At 42.8% G+C, this 15107-nt stretch overlaps 1 protein-coding gene across 3 annotated transcripts in view; it reads right to left on the bottom strand.

Annotated features, from left to right (window-relative positions):
* LOC135219605 (store-operated calcium entry regulator STIMATE-like) overlaps nt 1-15107 on the bottom strand; it is a 139958-nt gene that overhangs the window by 86826 nt on the left and 38025 nt on the right. For all 3 annotated transcript variants that reach the window (XM_064256496.1, XM_064256498.1, XM_064256497.1), the window contains exon 3: nt 12059-12203. In XM_064256496.1, the coding sequence (XP_064112566.1) occupies nt 12059-12203 (145 nt within the window). The remainder of the gene's footprint in view (nt 1-12058; nt 12204-15107) is intronic.

Raw genomic sequence — 15107 nt, 5'->3', positions numbered from 1 at the left:
CCACACTCGTCTTCTTCAAGGGATCCTGCAGGGGCGCTGAAGGGTTGTTTCTCATCACCAGGCTGCTCGTCTTCTTCGTTTTATAATAGATAATTAACTTATTATTTTTGTCTGGGTCGGCAGGCTGACGTTTTCGTCGATGATCTTTTTGAGGGCTTGTTCGTCCTCCTTGTACCTCCGGTGGAAGTGTCCCTTGTAGAACAGCTTGATGGGCTCTGCAACATCGGGGCGGGGTTCCTGGTGGTACCAGGCTTCCATATTTTTCCTTATAGATTCATCAACAGCACGATTGGTGTGTCCGTTGTCGATGAGGACCTGGGCGGCGCGCTCCAACTCACTGTGTGTGTCATTCCAGGAGGAGCAGTGTGAGAGGGCCCTTCTGACGAAGGCGCCGCCCAGAGAGCAGCGAACGACCCCCCGACAATACAAGATAATCAGGAGCCCCCACGGGATCACAGGATTCCAGCTACGGACGGAATTCCTGTCGTTCATCCCCAGGCACACTACTGTGGCGCTCGCACGAGAGAATCCCCGAGACCTTCGAGGCGAGATCCACGACTTCGTCCAAGACCGGCCCGACCAATGCGAATGCAACTCTAGGTCCGAGCCGCTATAAATACCGCCCCACAGACTTTCTTGCTACTGTCTCTTCAAACGACTCGTCCGAGGATGACCTGCGAGAAGGTCGAAACGTCACATAATACCAGATATACCAGCTATACCAGCACCAATACTAGCCCTTAAACCGAAGACGAACCTGGCCCCGAACTGAACTACGCCTACGGAATAATACCAGCACTGACAACGACCCCTGCTTGACCTGGACCTGATATCCTGTTCCAATAAAAGATTACCTTCAGCATTTATGATTTTTGAAAATTCCCAATATGAATATTGGTCAGTTACTCAGAAACATCGCTGAGCCTGAGAAGCGAATTGTAAGGAAAATAGAAAAAACAATATATAAAATCAACTCGCTTAATTCTGCCATTCTTTTTAACAGTATTTGCCTAAAAGAGGGTCTTCTACCAAAATAATAATAATAATAAAAATAATGATAATAACTGTAATTACAAAATTCATATTATGTGATAGTATTTTAAAGGAATACAATACTTATCTATCCATGTCACTTTTAATTAAGGCTCAATACTCTCCTCTCTTCTCTCTCTGCTCTCTCTTCTCTCTCTCCTCTCTCTCTCTTCTCTCTCCCTCTCTCTACTCTGCTCTTTGTCCACACAAAATAATAATGTGTCATAGTGGTAACTCCCTCCCTCTCTTTCGCTGGAAGTGTTATAAGTATTTTTTGAGAGAACAGAGAGATAAACTCTCTTCTCTTCTCCTTCTCTATCTCTCTCTCTCTCTCTCTCTCTACCGAGATGAAAGAATTTTTATGGTACTAGTATGTAAAATGTTTATTGATAATTTCAGTTATTTAATAATAATAATAATAATAATAATAATAATAATAATAATAATAATAATAATAATAATAATAATAATAAAAAACTGTAATTACAAAATTCATAATGTTAGTATTTTAAAGAGATGAAAATTACCTTTCCATTTCACTTGTAAGGATAACTCCTCTTTCTTACTGAGATGAGAGAATTTTTATGGTAAATGCACATGTTTATTTTATTTTCAAATAATAATAATAATAATAATAGAAGTAGTAATAATACGATAACTAATTTCAAATGAAAATTCTTCCCTTCGTCTTTTTCTGTATCAATTTCCCTACCTCATAACTCCAGTGACGCTCGGAGCTGGGAAAGTAACAATGCCATACAATGGTCAACGAATTTAATGGTTTTATGTAATCTCTCTCTCTCTCTCTCTACTGAGATGAGATCATTTTCATGGACATGTATGTAATAAGTTTATCATTAATATTTTCCAATAATAATACGTACTATAACTGTAAGTACAAAATTCATATCTGAGTATTTTAAATACAATAATCATTCCATTTCTCTCTTTTAAATACTGTAAGGACAATTCTCTCTCTCTCTCTCTCTCTCTCTCTCTCTCTCTCTCTCTCTCTCTCTCTCTCTCTCTCTCTCTCTCCACAAGATACTTGTCATACATTTGGTGTTTCTATTTCTTCCTTTTATCTCTCTCGCTCTCAGCAAAAGAATTGATAGACAGACAAACATAATTGCACAGTCCTCTCTTTCTCTCTTCTCTGGAGAAATATATGTATTTATGGGAGGGGAAAAAAGTGGCCTACAGACGTTCATTTCAATCTTTTGAAACCGTAAGGAGTTATTCTCTCTCTCTCTCTCTCTCTCTCTCTCTCTCTCTCTCTCTCTCTCTCTCTCTCTCTGTGCTATTGGCTGTTTATATATTTCTAATGGTAAAATGTTTAAGATGACTTTAAAATGATATTAATAATACCAATTCAACTGTATATTTGATGTAGGATAATACTTTCAGTAGACATTTGGTATTTGTGATTTCACATACAATTGCTTCCTTTGTAAAAAGAAAATGGATGTCTCAAATAGTAACAGTATGAAAGAAAATGTGCATGACTGAATACTTATGGGGGGACTGAATTATTTTCACATACGTAACTAAGTCATGCAGTACGTACATAGTATGTATTTATGTATAACCATAAAATATAAGATTTACTTTAAAACAGTATTAGTAATATTTCAAAGATTAATATGAACTATAATAGGATATTTTATGTATATTTGATGAAGGATGGTCTTTTTAGGGATACTTTGGTGTTTGCATGTTCAGGATAGGAGTTTATGAGCATTTTTAGAGGGGGGGTTCCAAACATTCACGGATTCTAACTATTCGCGGGGAGGTCTGGTACGCATCCCCCGCGAATACGGGGGACCACTATATTACATATGGTCTCCCCTTTTATGGAAATAAAAAAAAGGAAAAAAAAAAACACTTGTATGACAACCAAAACCACTGTACAAGAGGTTGCTGGACACACTTTGCTTACGCACTACAAGTCGTTCCTTTGGGTATATATTATCCTAGAGACATGTAAAGCAATTATTCAAGTTATGCAACACAAGTTTACAAAGATAAAGTAAATATGTTGCAAAACAGCAGCTTGCATAGTCTAGTGGTATGGGTATACAATCTAGTATACAGTGCATCTATAGTTTCGTTAAAGCAGAATAGGCCCTTAACCCTACGGTTCTGTCGCCAAGTAAGAATACAATTTTGAAATCTTTTCAATAAAAAATTTTTCATTTAAACAAATAAAATGTGAATAATATTGAAATTATTATCATAAACTTATTTAGGTGCTATAGAGCCCTTTAGAGGTGAACGAATACAAGAGCTCCCTTTCTTCAAAATCCCCATGGCGAAAAGGGAGGTCAATTCCTGCAAAGCATCTCTAATAGCTCTGTCCGTACAATAAATAACACTAAATCAATCCTGACAGCAATCCTCAGAGAGGGGACAAATCCTGAATCTTCTTCACTAAAGCTCCCACTGACCAATGAAGTTAACTTAGCACCTCTAAAGTCTTGAAAATATTCTTCAACAAGTGATCAATTTTTGTGCCGGAAAAAATCACTTTAGCCACAGCAAAGGCAGACCTGCGTGCCAAATCTATCAGTCCTGAGAAGTTCCCCTGGGAGTAGGCACCCACTCCCAAGGAAGGGGTTTCTCCAGTGGAGTGGGACTGATAACGCCTTTTAGACAGGTGCGAAGGCGGTATATAAAACAAGGACTTACTTTTACTCCTCTTCTCCGAAAGCCAGAGATCCACATCGTCCAAGGCGTTCCTGGCCGACAGAGAGAGAACTATCTTCGGGCAAGTGAAAAGAAATCTGGGAAGACCACAAGAAAATACCCCTAAAGGGCAGTGCATGCCAAGGGAGACGTATTCTGCACTGACTCCTCTTCTTCCGAATATATAACTGTAAAGCCAAAGGGTCCAAGGGAGTCTTCAATGGAAGAGGTTTCTTCAAAAGATCCAAAATAATATTAAGCTGTCACTGAATTAGCTCTAAAGAAGGATCCACCTCCTCATCTGCAACCAAAGGAACCTGGCACCAACCGCTTAGAGGAAGTTGTTGCCAAGTGGACAGATGGAACTGGGCACCCGGGCGATGGTGCACTACTGGGGGCTTGTGGGATAACCGAAGAGGTGGCACCAATTGGCGCTTGGGTGCTACTGGGCACTAGGGCGTCACTGGGCCCTTCAATGATAATGAAGGACGTCTGGGCACCAGACATTGACAGTTAAGCAACAGCTGATGTGTTAACAGCCTCTTGGGGATATCTTAAATAGCTGCAAGACGCTTTGGGATCCAGTGAAGGCTCTTTAGGCCTTTTACGGGGGAGAGGAGACTGCTCGCACCTCAAATCTGGGTTGGACGTTCCTGGGCTTGAGGAGAGACGGTAGACATCTCCAACGGCCCTGTGTTGCAGCCTGGGAAGCAACAGACTCAACTAAAGGGGCGACTACCCGTGGGCAGATCGCACCAACCTCCCTTGGGTCTCCAGTATACCTCCTCCCAGGTTCAGGGGAGTATGGCAGTGACCTTTGCCTAGGAGAGTCGGTAGGATGAACTTAGTCATCAAAAAAATGCACTGGTCCTCTTAACTCGGACACTGTACTTGCTACTTACTGAAATTTCTGATCAATCTTGCTCTCCCCGAAATTATCAACAAAAAATTCCCCTTCGGTACATATATGAAAATATATCAATTCCGAGGTAGAGCGAATTAGATATTAAAGGACATTTGTAGCTCGAATGATCTACATGAATCACGGTGATGTGATAATTATTCATTTCAAGGCTATGTGGGTCAAACGTTCGAATTGGCTAACATGGTAGAGGGGGTTTCATATCGATTCTAATTACGAAAACACCGAGTTCGACAGTGAATTTGTAAGGCCAGAATCTATATAAACTTATAGCCTATCTGTTGGCCAACTTGTTAACGTCACTAGGCCATACTGATTTTGTTCCCGTCCACTGGACGGTGGTTCGATCCCATGAGGGGACGAAATTATTATCAACAAAAAATTCCCCTTCGGTTCATATATGAAAATATATCAATTCCGAGGTAGAGCGAATTAGATATTAAAGGACATTTGTAGCCCGAATGATCTATATGAATCACGGTGATGTGATAATTATTAATTTCCAGGCTAAGTGGGTCAAACGTTCGAATTGGCTAACATGGTAGAGGGGGTTTCATATCGATTCTAATTATGAAAACACCAAGTTCGACGGTGAATTCGTAAGGCCAGAATCAATATAAACTTATAGCCTCTCTGTTGGCCGACTTGATAACTTCACTAGGCCGTCCTGATTTCATTCCCGTCCACTGGACAGTGGTTCGATCCCATGAGGGGGACGAAATTATTATCAACTAAAAATTCCCCTTCGGTACATATATGAAAATATATAAATTCCGAGGTAGAGTGAATTACATATTAAAGGACATTTGTAGCTCGAATGATCTATATGAATCACGGTGATGTGATAATTATTCATGGTATTGTACTATGTAACATTGTAAAATGCTGTACATAGTAAAGTACTGTATTTTGCCATTTTTAGAATTTGTAATACAAACATGAAAAGCCTTGGGGACCTTGATCTACAAACTTTATCCCTTTCAAATACAGTACGTACTCCTCTAAAGCCATAAGAACTGCTATTTCCATACACTTCATTTCCCTTAATAAATATGATGTTGTTATGATACAATAAAGTTTTATACATACTTACCTGGCAGATATATACTTAACTATAGACTCTGTCGTCCCCGACAGAAATTCGAATTTCGCGGCACACGCTGCAGGTAGGTCAGGTGATCTACCGCCCTGCCGCTGGGTGGCAGGAATAGGAACCATTACCATTCTAGAACCAGATTTTCTCTTCCACCTGTCTCCTGAGGGGAGGTTGGGTGGGCAATTAATTGTATATATTTGCCAGGTAAGTAGTATGTATAAAACTTTATTGTATCATAACAATATCATTTTTATACATTCAACTTACCTGTCAGATATATACTTAACTGATTCACACCATTGGAGGAGGGTAAGAGACAGCTAATTACTGAATAGACAGGTAAACAACATGCGTTGTAGGTAATAAATAAATAAAACCTTGGTTCCTACTTGTTTTAGGCGGAAGATTCCATGGCTAATGCCTAGGAATCTGCTTCGCCTCAAGAGCCTCAGCGAGGATGTGACCTATGGCTAAGAGTTCTTGTGGGTCTGTCGATGGGGTCTTATCCACTTACTCAACAGAGCCTGATGGCCTTTGTCAATGGGGTCTTATCCACTTACATGACAATACGTACACCTATGCCTAGTGGCATAATTAAGGAGCACAACACCGATCCCGATCACCTGATCCTAACACGAGGGTTAGTGCTTAATTTGAAAAGAGTTATCCCCAAACTCCTTTCAAACAACCCAAAGAAAATCACGACGTTAGATAAAATTTAACTCACTAGTTAAGGATCAGTATCGGCTCCCTATCCCAGCAACGTATCCGCAGACACGTATCAACCAAGAGAGAAGGATCTCTTGAAGGTTATCTTGACATCCTTCTGGTAATGGGAAGTCAATACAGAATTGCATCTCCCTTAAGTGACAGCTAATATGTCCTTTATGACATATTGTTATGGAAAGAACAAGAATTCACAAAAGCTCGCACTTCCTGCATTTTTAATTCTCAGCTGTTTGAAGGATTCATCAAAGCACTTATCAAGTGCTATGGAGATCACACTGTCTCAAAAGACCAGGGCGTTCTTTGATACATATCTCTTCTGGATGAAGCCTGGCTGGCGCCTAGAGCCTGGCTGGCGCTTCGCGCCTGATTTGGCGCCTTGCGCCTGATCTGGCACCTCGCGCCTGATTTGGCGCCTCGCGCCTGGCTGGCGCCTCGCGCCTGGCTGGCGCCTTGCGCCTGATTGGCGCCTAGCACCTGGGTAGCGCCTCGCGCCTGGCTGGTGCTTCTGACACCTGGCGCCCGGCTAGGTCCTCCCCCTCAGCTGGAGCTTCTAGCTTGGCTGGAGTCTTGAGGTTGGCTGGCGATGTCCACACCGGACACTCTCATCTGTCCGATCTGTTCGCCTCTGGCGCATTTGCGCCAGATAGGAGGCCCGCTCCTTCGCCTCAGACAAAAAAAAAGCGTTTATTCGAGCTGTCTGCCTCTGGCATTTCTCACCTGTTTGGCATTTGGCGCCTAGCTGGTGTTACGTTGCCCGAGGATCCTGAACAAACCACAATATTTATCAGGAGACAGGAGAAGGGTGGAAGGAACTCTTCCACCTTGAGCCTCTGGCCTCTGACGAGGGGAGGCGTTTGTAGCCAGTTACATCCAGTAGAAGATAGGATATCTAAACAGGACAAGAGAGAAGAGTCTTCCTCCAAGGAGGATCCTTCGTGAGTACTTCCGTTGCAAACGAGATCTATTCCTACCTGTTGAGGAGGTTTCTCGTTGCAGAAACTTCCCTCTCCTTGTCCGAAGGAGGGGAAGGAGCCTGGAAGTCGAAGGAGACTCAGAGCCGAAAGTGGGCGAACCCAGGCTTTCTTAGCTTTTATCGTGTCCCTCTGAGTACCTTCTGGGAAGCGTTTCGAGGCCTCATCGCATCCCAACGACTCTGTAGGCAAAGTTAAGCCATTTCTTCTGCTGAAGATAAAACTTACGTACTCTGCCTGGGCAAATAGACCCTTCTATTTCTTCCCCTATCAATTGGGAAAGTCCCTTGACTTCAAAGCTCTGAGCCAGAATTAGAAGGGTTTTAGTTCTTTGCCAGACATAGTATGCTGGCAAGAACCAATCGCTGAGTCTCCATTGAATCTGATGCGAGATTCCAAAACACAAAAATTCACTTGTTCTCTTGGTAGTTGGTAAGGTCAAGAGAAAAAATGAATTCCCTCATAAAAATTTCTAAAAGAAGCTTGATGAGGAGAGGGTCCAACTTGTCAGAACAAGGACTCTGCAGGCCACGAATAGATCCCAACTCGAAGTACATGATACCCTACAGTTGGTTGTCTCGAGGTATCGTGTAAGATCCCGAGGAACTTAGTCCTCTGTTATCTTCCAGTTCCTTTGTAAAGACAGAGTATAGCCTGCTACTGTAATCTGTGATAGCAGATATAAATACAAAGGTGATTCTTCTCTCAGAAAAGGAATAAAACCCGCTATGTGGGTCACAGAGGTATCGGAAGAGGACAGTTTCCTCATTCAATCCAGCAGGATCTGCAGCACTTCTATGTCTTTTCTATGACACTTGTCATTCACCTTGCAAAATCCTCTCATCCCTATCACTTCTCGTCAGTCTGCATGCAGACAGACTCAGAGTGTAGAGGTTTTTTAGGTCCCTTTCTAATTGAGGCTGATAGAGTAGACCGACTCTCTTGGGAAAGCCTTTATAAAACTGCTGTAAGAAGGACATGACCTCTGTGAATCCAGCTTCCCGAAGGCAAAAATGGGGCAAAAAGCATCATCCTCTCTTCCTCTGATGCCAGTAAATATCTTAATGCATCCATTAAGAATTTATATATTGGAGAAAAAATTACAAATGTTTATTTCCCTTTTAAAGTAAAGGATGACGTATATTACTACCTCTCTTGGTTCGAGGATAAGGAAGCAGTCTAGAGGAAGTCTCTTCATCTTCAACTTTGCGAAAAGATCTATGAAGAAGACGTATCGCAGGTTTCCACAACTCTCTTTCCAACTCAGCTTATACAGACGTTAATAGTTATTATCGTCGATGGAGAAGATTCTCACGGACGTGCAACATCGTGCAGCGAACCTCTTAAGGATCGTTACGTTCCGTGTCCGTGTTCCAAACAGGCTCTCTCTTGTTAACGCAAACAGGGGCGAAAAAAGAGATTCTCAATGCTTCTTGAAATATGAGAGAGCTGTGGAAATGGCCTAATTGATTTATATCATTTCGTCCCTCCTTGGGATCGAACCCCCTTCAAGTTAGACGGCGAACGAAATCAGGAACAAACCATGCCGTTACCAAACCTGCTGTCAAAGAGGCTACTGAACCCTTCGATTAATAACTCGCTATATCGAGAAATTATCAAGTCCATTAATTTTGCTGCTGCCTTTATTATTTCCGTTTCTTGGTAGGAAGAACTTGATGGGCTTAATATAGCCCATTCAGGGGAACAAAATTCTATCACGAAGAAAAATGGTTTCCCAACAGATTCCTCCATATTCTCACTGAGAATGTTCTCTAATAAGACTATGCTTTCGTAAGCATGAGAGCATCATATAATATATTGCTCTGCTGCGTTAGAATCATATTGCTATTTCTTTCCTATAATCCTTTTACCTTGCGGTAAACAGTATCGAAAGGTTACAAGGGATCTTTTTATTGAAAACTTCTTAGCAAAACAAAGACAATGTTATTCATGTTTGCCAACAAATCCCCCCCCCAATTCGAGGCTAAGTCCGTGATTGTAGGGGGGATATGCGGTTAACCATTCGATCACGTAGGAGAGAGAGATGTAACCAACCGGACATGACTGAGAACTAGATGGTACTGTGTTGGCTTACAATGACAGCAGTCCAGTTAGCTGCCTCGCTGCATTCTTCCTGAGTTGCCAGTTACTCCATTCAATGAAGGAGTATGATAAAATTATTCTCGAGCCTAAGGAAGCTCTCAATAATGCATATTTAAGCAAAACAACCTTCGTTAAATACCGAAGCTGAGTAGGTGTTGTCGTAACAAACCCTTTAAGCGTAGTCCTTACTAGGAAATTCCTGTAAGGATACAGATAATTCCGTTGCGAACCACAAAGGTAACTACGGTATGCGTATATGACTTGCCATACAGTAGTCGTATACACCAAATTTTCTTACTACATTCTTTCCTCTCCGATGCAGAGAGAATGGACATTATACTCTCTTCGTTCTTTTATTCAATAAAAACGAATTAGTATTAGCCAAAGGAGATCCCAAATGAAAAACCGAGGATCTAAGAGAATCTCTCAAGTTTTTATTCTCTTGGAGATAAGGCCGTATTGTACGCCTTATTATCTGGAAGAGCCTCTAATCAATGAATGAGAGCTTGTACGAATCTTGTCCATTTCCAAACGATTGCCACTCTTCCTGGAAATGGTTGGATGCATTATTTTAGAAGGAGGATGATTTTAATATCCTCTTACTAGTAATGAATGAATTCTCTCAATAAAAGGGTTGCTAAGGTCTTACAAACTGAGAGACCTTCCCCCTTATTGGCTTCCAATTCCGATATATCTTCCATTTCCTGTCCAGTCAAGTTGGGAGAAGAATGAGCAACCGGAGGAGAGCGCCTCCTTTCGCAAGGTGAAGGGCTTTCAGCAGTCCCAGCTCCAACCTGACAAGGGCTACGGCCGCCTGTGCGACATCTTGAGTCCCTGCCAGGGGAGGGCTGATTCCGCACCATGCCCCTATACACATCAGAAGCATCCTGACAAGGATAACGGCCGCCTGTGCAACAACTATCGTCCCTATCAGGAGAAGTTCGTGCTTGCGAAAGACCCACCACAGTCTCAGCAACCTCCTGACAAGGGCGACGGCCGTCTGTGCGACATCTTAAGTCCCTGTCAGTAGAAAGCTGATCCTGTGAAAAGTCTCCAAAGAGGAGCTTCCTGGTCAATTTCTATCTCCATATCTGATGAGGCTGGAGATCCTGGCGCCTGGCTGGTGGCTAATTTGCAGCTGGCTTCTTGCGCCTGGCAGGCGCCTGGAGCCTGGCAGGCGCCTGGAGCCTGGTTGGATCCTCAATCCTGGCTGGCGCCTGGCAGGCGCCTCTCGCCTGGATGGATCCTTAATCCTGACTGGCGTCTGGAGCCTGGCAGGAGCCTAGCGCCTGGATGGATCCTCAATCCTGGCATTCTGGCCAATCCTGGCTGGAGCCTGGCAGGCGCCTGGAGCCCGCAAGGAGCCCCGCGCCTGGTAGGCGACTTGGATGGAGCTGTCCGTATCGGTCCGTTTTCATCCTCTGAACGGGATCTCTTGATTGGAAGGAAACCGTCCTTTCTCAATATTCATACCAATGACGAGACTTGTTCTTGTATCTTCATAAGAATCTTCGTCGCTGAATATCCCTCTTCCTTATCCGCCGAGGGGAAGGAGGTTTAGGTAATAAAGGAAAAAACACACAGTTTTAGGATACCTTTCCAATGGCTATCCTTGGCAGTCAGGGACGTTCTACAGAACCTGCCGAGGGGACGCCTGACCGGTGGGGATTCTCTGAGACCTCCGTACGGCTTTCGACATTCCTTCTCCTCTGGGCTTGGGAGCTTGAAAGAGGTCTAGACCTGGGAGCGAGACAGAGCCGATCAGACGCACCCTCCACTGCAATGGGGAACACTATATTCACTTCTTACCTTTTAAGAGCTCGCATTTTGAGCTACATCCATTTATCTTCAAATTTGCAAATATGAATTTGTAGTTTCTGTGGAGTAAGAAGGTGATGAGGATGCAACAACTACTAGTACTGCTAAAACTCTAACTGCTCGTTAGCACAAAAGCTATTAAAGCTTCTAAAGGAAGCGTATCTATTTATATGCTTTTCTGACTTCCTAAAGTAGGAAATTAGTTTTATATTTCCTCAATAATGTTCTTTACACGTATTAATGAATAAATATTAATAATTCCCTTTCTTGCAAACTATGTGAGTGTCTACCAAAAAATTCGGTAGTTTCACGCAATATATTCTTCGAAATTTTCGAAGCGAAATTCATTAAAAAGTTAATAAAAGTGTATGCCAAACCAAAGATCCAGTACTTCCCTGCAAAAGACAGCCCAGAAGATTGATGGCGATGAAAAACGAAAATCAAGTCAGGAGGTAGCAACAACGTATGTTGACACTACCGTGACAGAGAAAATCTGCTTCTAGAACGGTAATGGTTCCTATTCCTGCCACCCAGCGGCAGGGCGGTAGATCACCTAACCTACCTGCAGCGTGTGCCGCGAAATTCGAATTTCTGTCGGGGACGACGGAGTCTATAGCTAAGAATATATCTGACAGGTAAGTTGAATGTATAAAAAATACTGTTAACAAAATAAAACATCATGCCATTAAGATGCTAACTTACCATGTGCAAGGATCCCCTCGAAATGCTTCAGATAAAAAAACATTACAAAAATGAACTATCATGGCTCCAAGACCCTGTTTGGAAGTATCATAAAACCACACTAGCCATGATCTACGATGCTTTCTTGGCTCACAAAATCGCTTCACTGAAAAAAAAAGGGACAGTATAAAAGCAGGAACCATAATAACTTATCAACATGAAGTAATGAATCAGAAGAAAATTTGTTTTTGCAATAATCATTATTACATTAAATGCATTACGTACCTTTATGTACTATGTACTGTGAGGAAAAACTGCTTCAGATTTTCAGTTTATGTGGTGGTAGTTAGCTTTTTTTAAATAAAAATTTCTACAAAATGATATTGTCATGATACAATAAAGTTTGTTCATACTTACCTGACAGATATATATAATCAAGTACCCACCCACCTCCCCTCAGGGGACAGTGGTAGAGAAAATCTGAATAGAAAATGGGAATGGTTCCTGGTATCCGCCTCCCAGCGGCGGGAATGGGTACTAACCACCTAGCCGACCACTGCGTTTGCCGGGAGTTTCGAAATTCTGTCGGTCGTCAGAGAATACAGCTATATATATATCTGTCAGGTAAGTATGAACAAACTTTATTGTATCATGACAATATCATTTTGTTCATGACACTTACCTGCCAGATATATATATAGCTGAATCCCACCATTGGAGGTGGGAAGGGACAGAATAGAAGGATTTTGGAAACATTTCACATGCAGATGATTGACATCTTGGTTACTTACCTGTTAGCATAGCTGACTTTGTGATTACTGTCACCCAAGCCTGCTTCTGCTTAACTAGAATTTCCTGTATAGCTGGATAGTTCTAGATGATCTGTCAACGGGAGCGTGACCACAATGTGACTAGACCATATTGACCATACTGAAGACAACGAAGCATAATAAATACCACCTAACCTAGCCCAACTAAAGTTAGTCCCATAACTTTCAGGCTAATTAAAGGGAAGACCGCCTCAAGCGGCCAACCCTACAACCATAAAAAAACAAACCCATAATTAAAATCACACACATCCATTTTCTAAAGGATGGGGTTCATATTGCTTCTCGTTCCCAATACTGTATCCGCGGAAATGTATGGTCCAAGCGAGTAGCAATTCTCATATGTCGCCTTCACATCTCTGAGGTAGTGTGAAGCGAACACAGAGTTGCTTCGCCAAAATGTGGCACCCAGGATATCACTGAGTGCCATATTTTTCTGAAAAGCCACCGAAGTAGCTACCGCTCTAACTTCGCGAGCATTAACTTTTAGCAGTTTAAGATCACCATCTGTGCAGGACAAATGAGCTTCCCTGATGGTGCTTCTCAAGAAGAACACCAGTGCGTTCTTAGACATTGATAATTCGGGCCTCTTGACCGAACACCACAGGTTGTCTGACGGGCCTCTACATTGTTTGGTCTTTTCCAGATAAAATTTGAGAGCTCTGACAGGGCACAAAACTCTCTCCGGCTCTCGTCCGACGAACTCTGATAACCCCTTGATATCAAAGCTTTTAGGCCAGGGGCTGGATGGGTTCTCGTTCTTAGCTAAGAACGAGGGGCTCAGCGAACACACCGCATTGTGTTCTCTGAAACCCACATGTTTACTCACAGCTTGGATTTTGCTAACCCTCTTAGCTGTTGCCAGAGCGGTTAGGAAAATAGCTTTTCTAGTTACATCTTTCAAAGAGGCAGCATGCATAGGCTCAAATGGGGCTGACATTAAAAACTTTAAGACAATATCCAAGTTCCATGAGGGAATCTTGTCTCCGGAAGCTTTTGAGGTTTCAAAGGACCTCAATAGATCGTGAAGATCCTTATCATTTGATAAATCCAAGCCTCTGTGTCGGAAGACCGTTGACAGCATACTTTTGTAGCCTTTAATCGTTGACACTGAAAGTTTGTCTATATTTCTAAGATATAGGAGGAAATCAGCAATCTGGCTCACAGAGGTCGTGGAGGAGGAAATATTTTCCCTTCTACACCAACTTCTGAAGACAGCCCACTTCGATTGGTAGACAGCTTGAGAAGATGTTCTTCTAGCGTTGGCAATAGCTCTTGCCACCGATCTTGAAAAACCTCTCGCTCTGGCCAACTTTTGGATAGTCTGAATGCAGTCAGACTCTGAGCGGAGAGGTTTCCGTGATACCTCTCGAAGTGGGGCTGTCTGAGTAGATAGATTTTTCCGGAAGTGTCCTTGGAAATCTACCAGAAATGACATGGCCTCTGTGAACCAGTTCGCTTGCAGGCCAAAAGGGGGGCGATCAACATCATTCTTGCTCCTTCCGACGCCGCAAACTTCCTTATTACCTCTCCCAGGAGTTTGAATGGAGGAAAGGCGTAGAGATCCATCCCCTTCCAATTCCAAAGCATGGCGTCTATTGCTATTGCTCCTGGGTCCAGAACCGGAGAGCAGTAAATAGGAAGCCTCTTCGTTTTCGCTGTCGCGAAGAGGTCTACCAGTGGACGTCCCCAAAGTTTCCATAACTCTTTGCAAATCTCTGGATGGAGTGTCCATTCGTTTGGAAGCATTTGATGTTGACGGCTGAGGAGATCTGCACGAACGTTCTGCTGTCCTGAAACGAATCTCGTTAGAATCATTATATTTCTTAGCTTCGCCCAAAGTAAGATTTCCCTCGTTATCCTGAACAGGGACCGAGATAGAGTTCCTCCCTGTTTTTTTTATATACGCGAGCGCCGTGGTGTTGTCCGAGTTGACTTGTACAATTCGTCCCACAATCCTTGACTCGAAGCATTGAAGTGCCAAACGAATCGCTTCTAGCTCCTTGAGGTTTATGTGCCAGGACATCTGTTCCCCTCTCCAGAGGCCTGACACCTCCTCCTCCCCCAGTGTTGCTCCCCAGCCCTTCATGGACGCGTCTGAGAACAAAACTAGGTCTGGGCTCAGAACTTTGAGGGACATCCCTTCCGATAGCTTGACGGGATCGGACCACCACTTCAAATGCTCTTTGATCGATTGAGGGATTCTCAAAATCTCGTCTAGGTCTTTCTTGTTCTTCCAGTTG

This window comes from Macrobrachium nipponense, chromosome 1, assembly GCF_015104395.2.
Source record: "Macrobrachium nipponense isolate FS-2020 chromosome 1, ASM1510439v2, whole genome shotgun sequence".
In the NCBI taxonomy this organism is placed as follows: domain Eukaryota; kingdom Metazoa; phylum Arthropoda; class Malacostraca; order Decapoda; family Palaemonidae; genus Macrobrachium; species Macrobrachium nipponense.
Note: the sequence above shows the minus strand (reverse complement) of the source record. Positions and strands in the feature narration are given on the sequence as shown.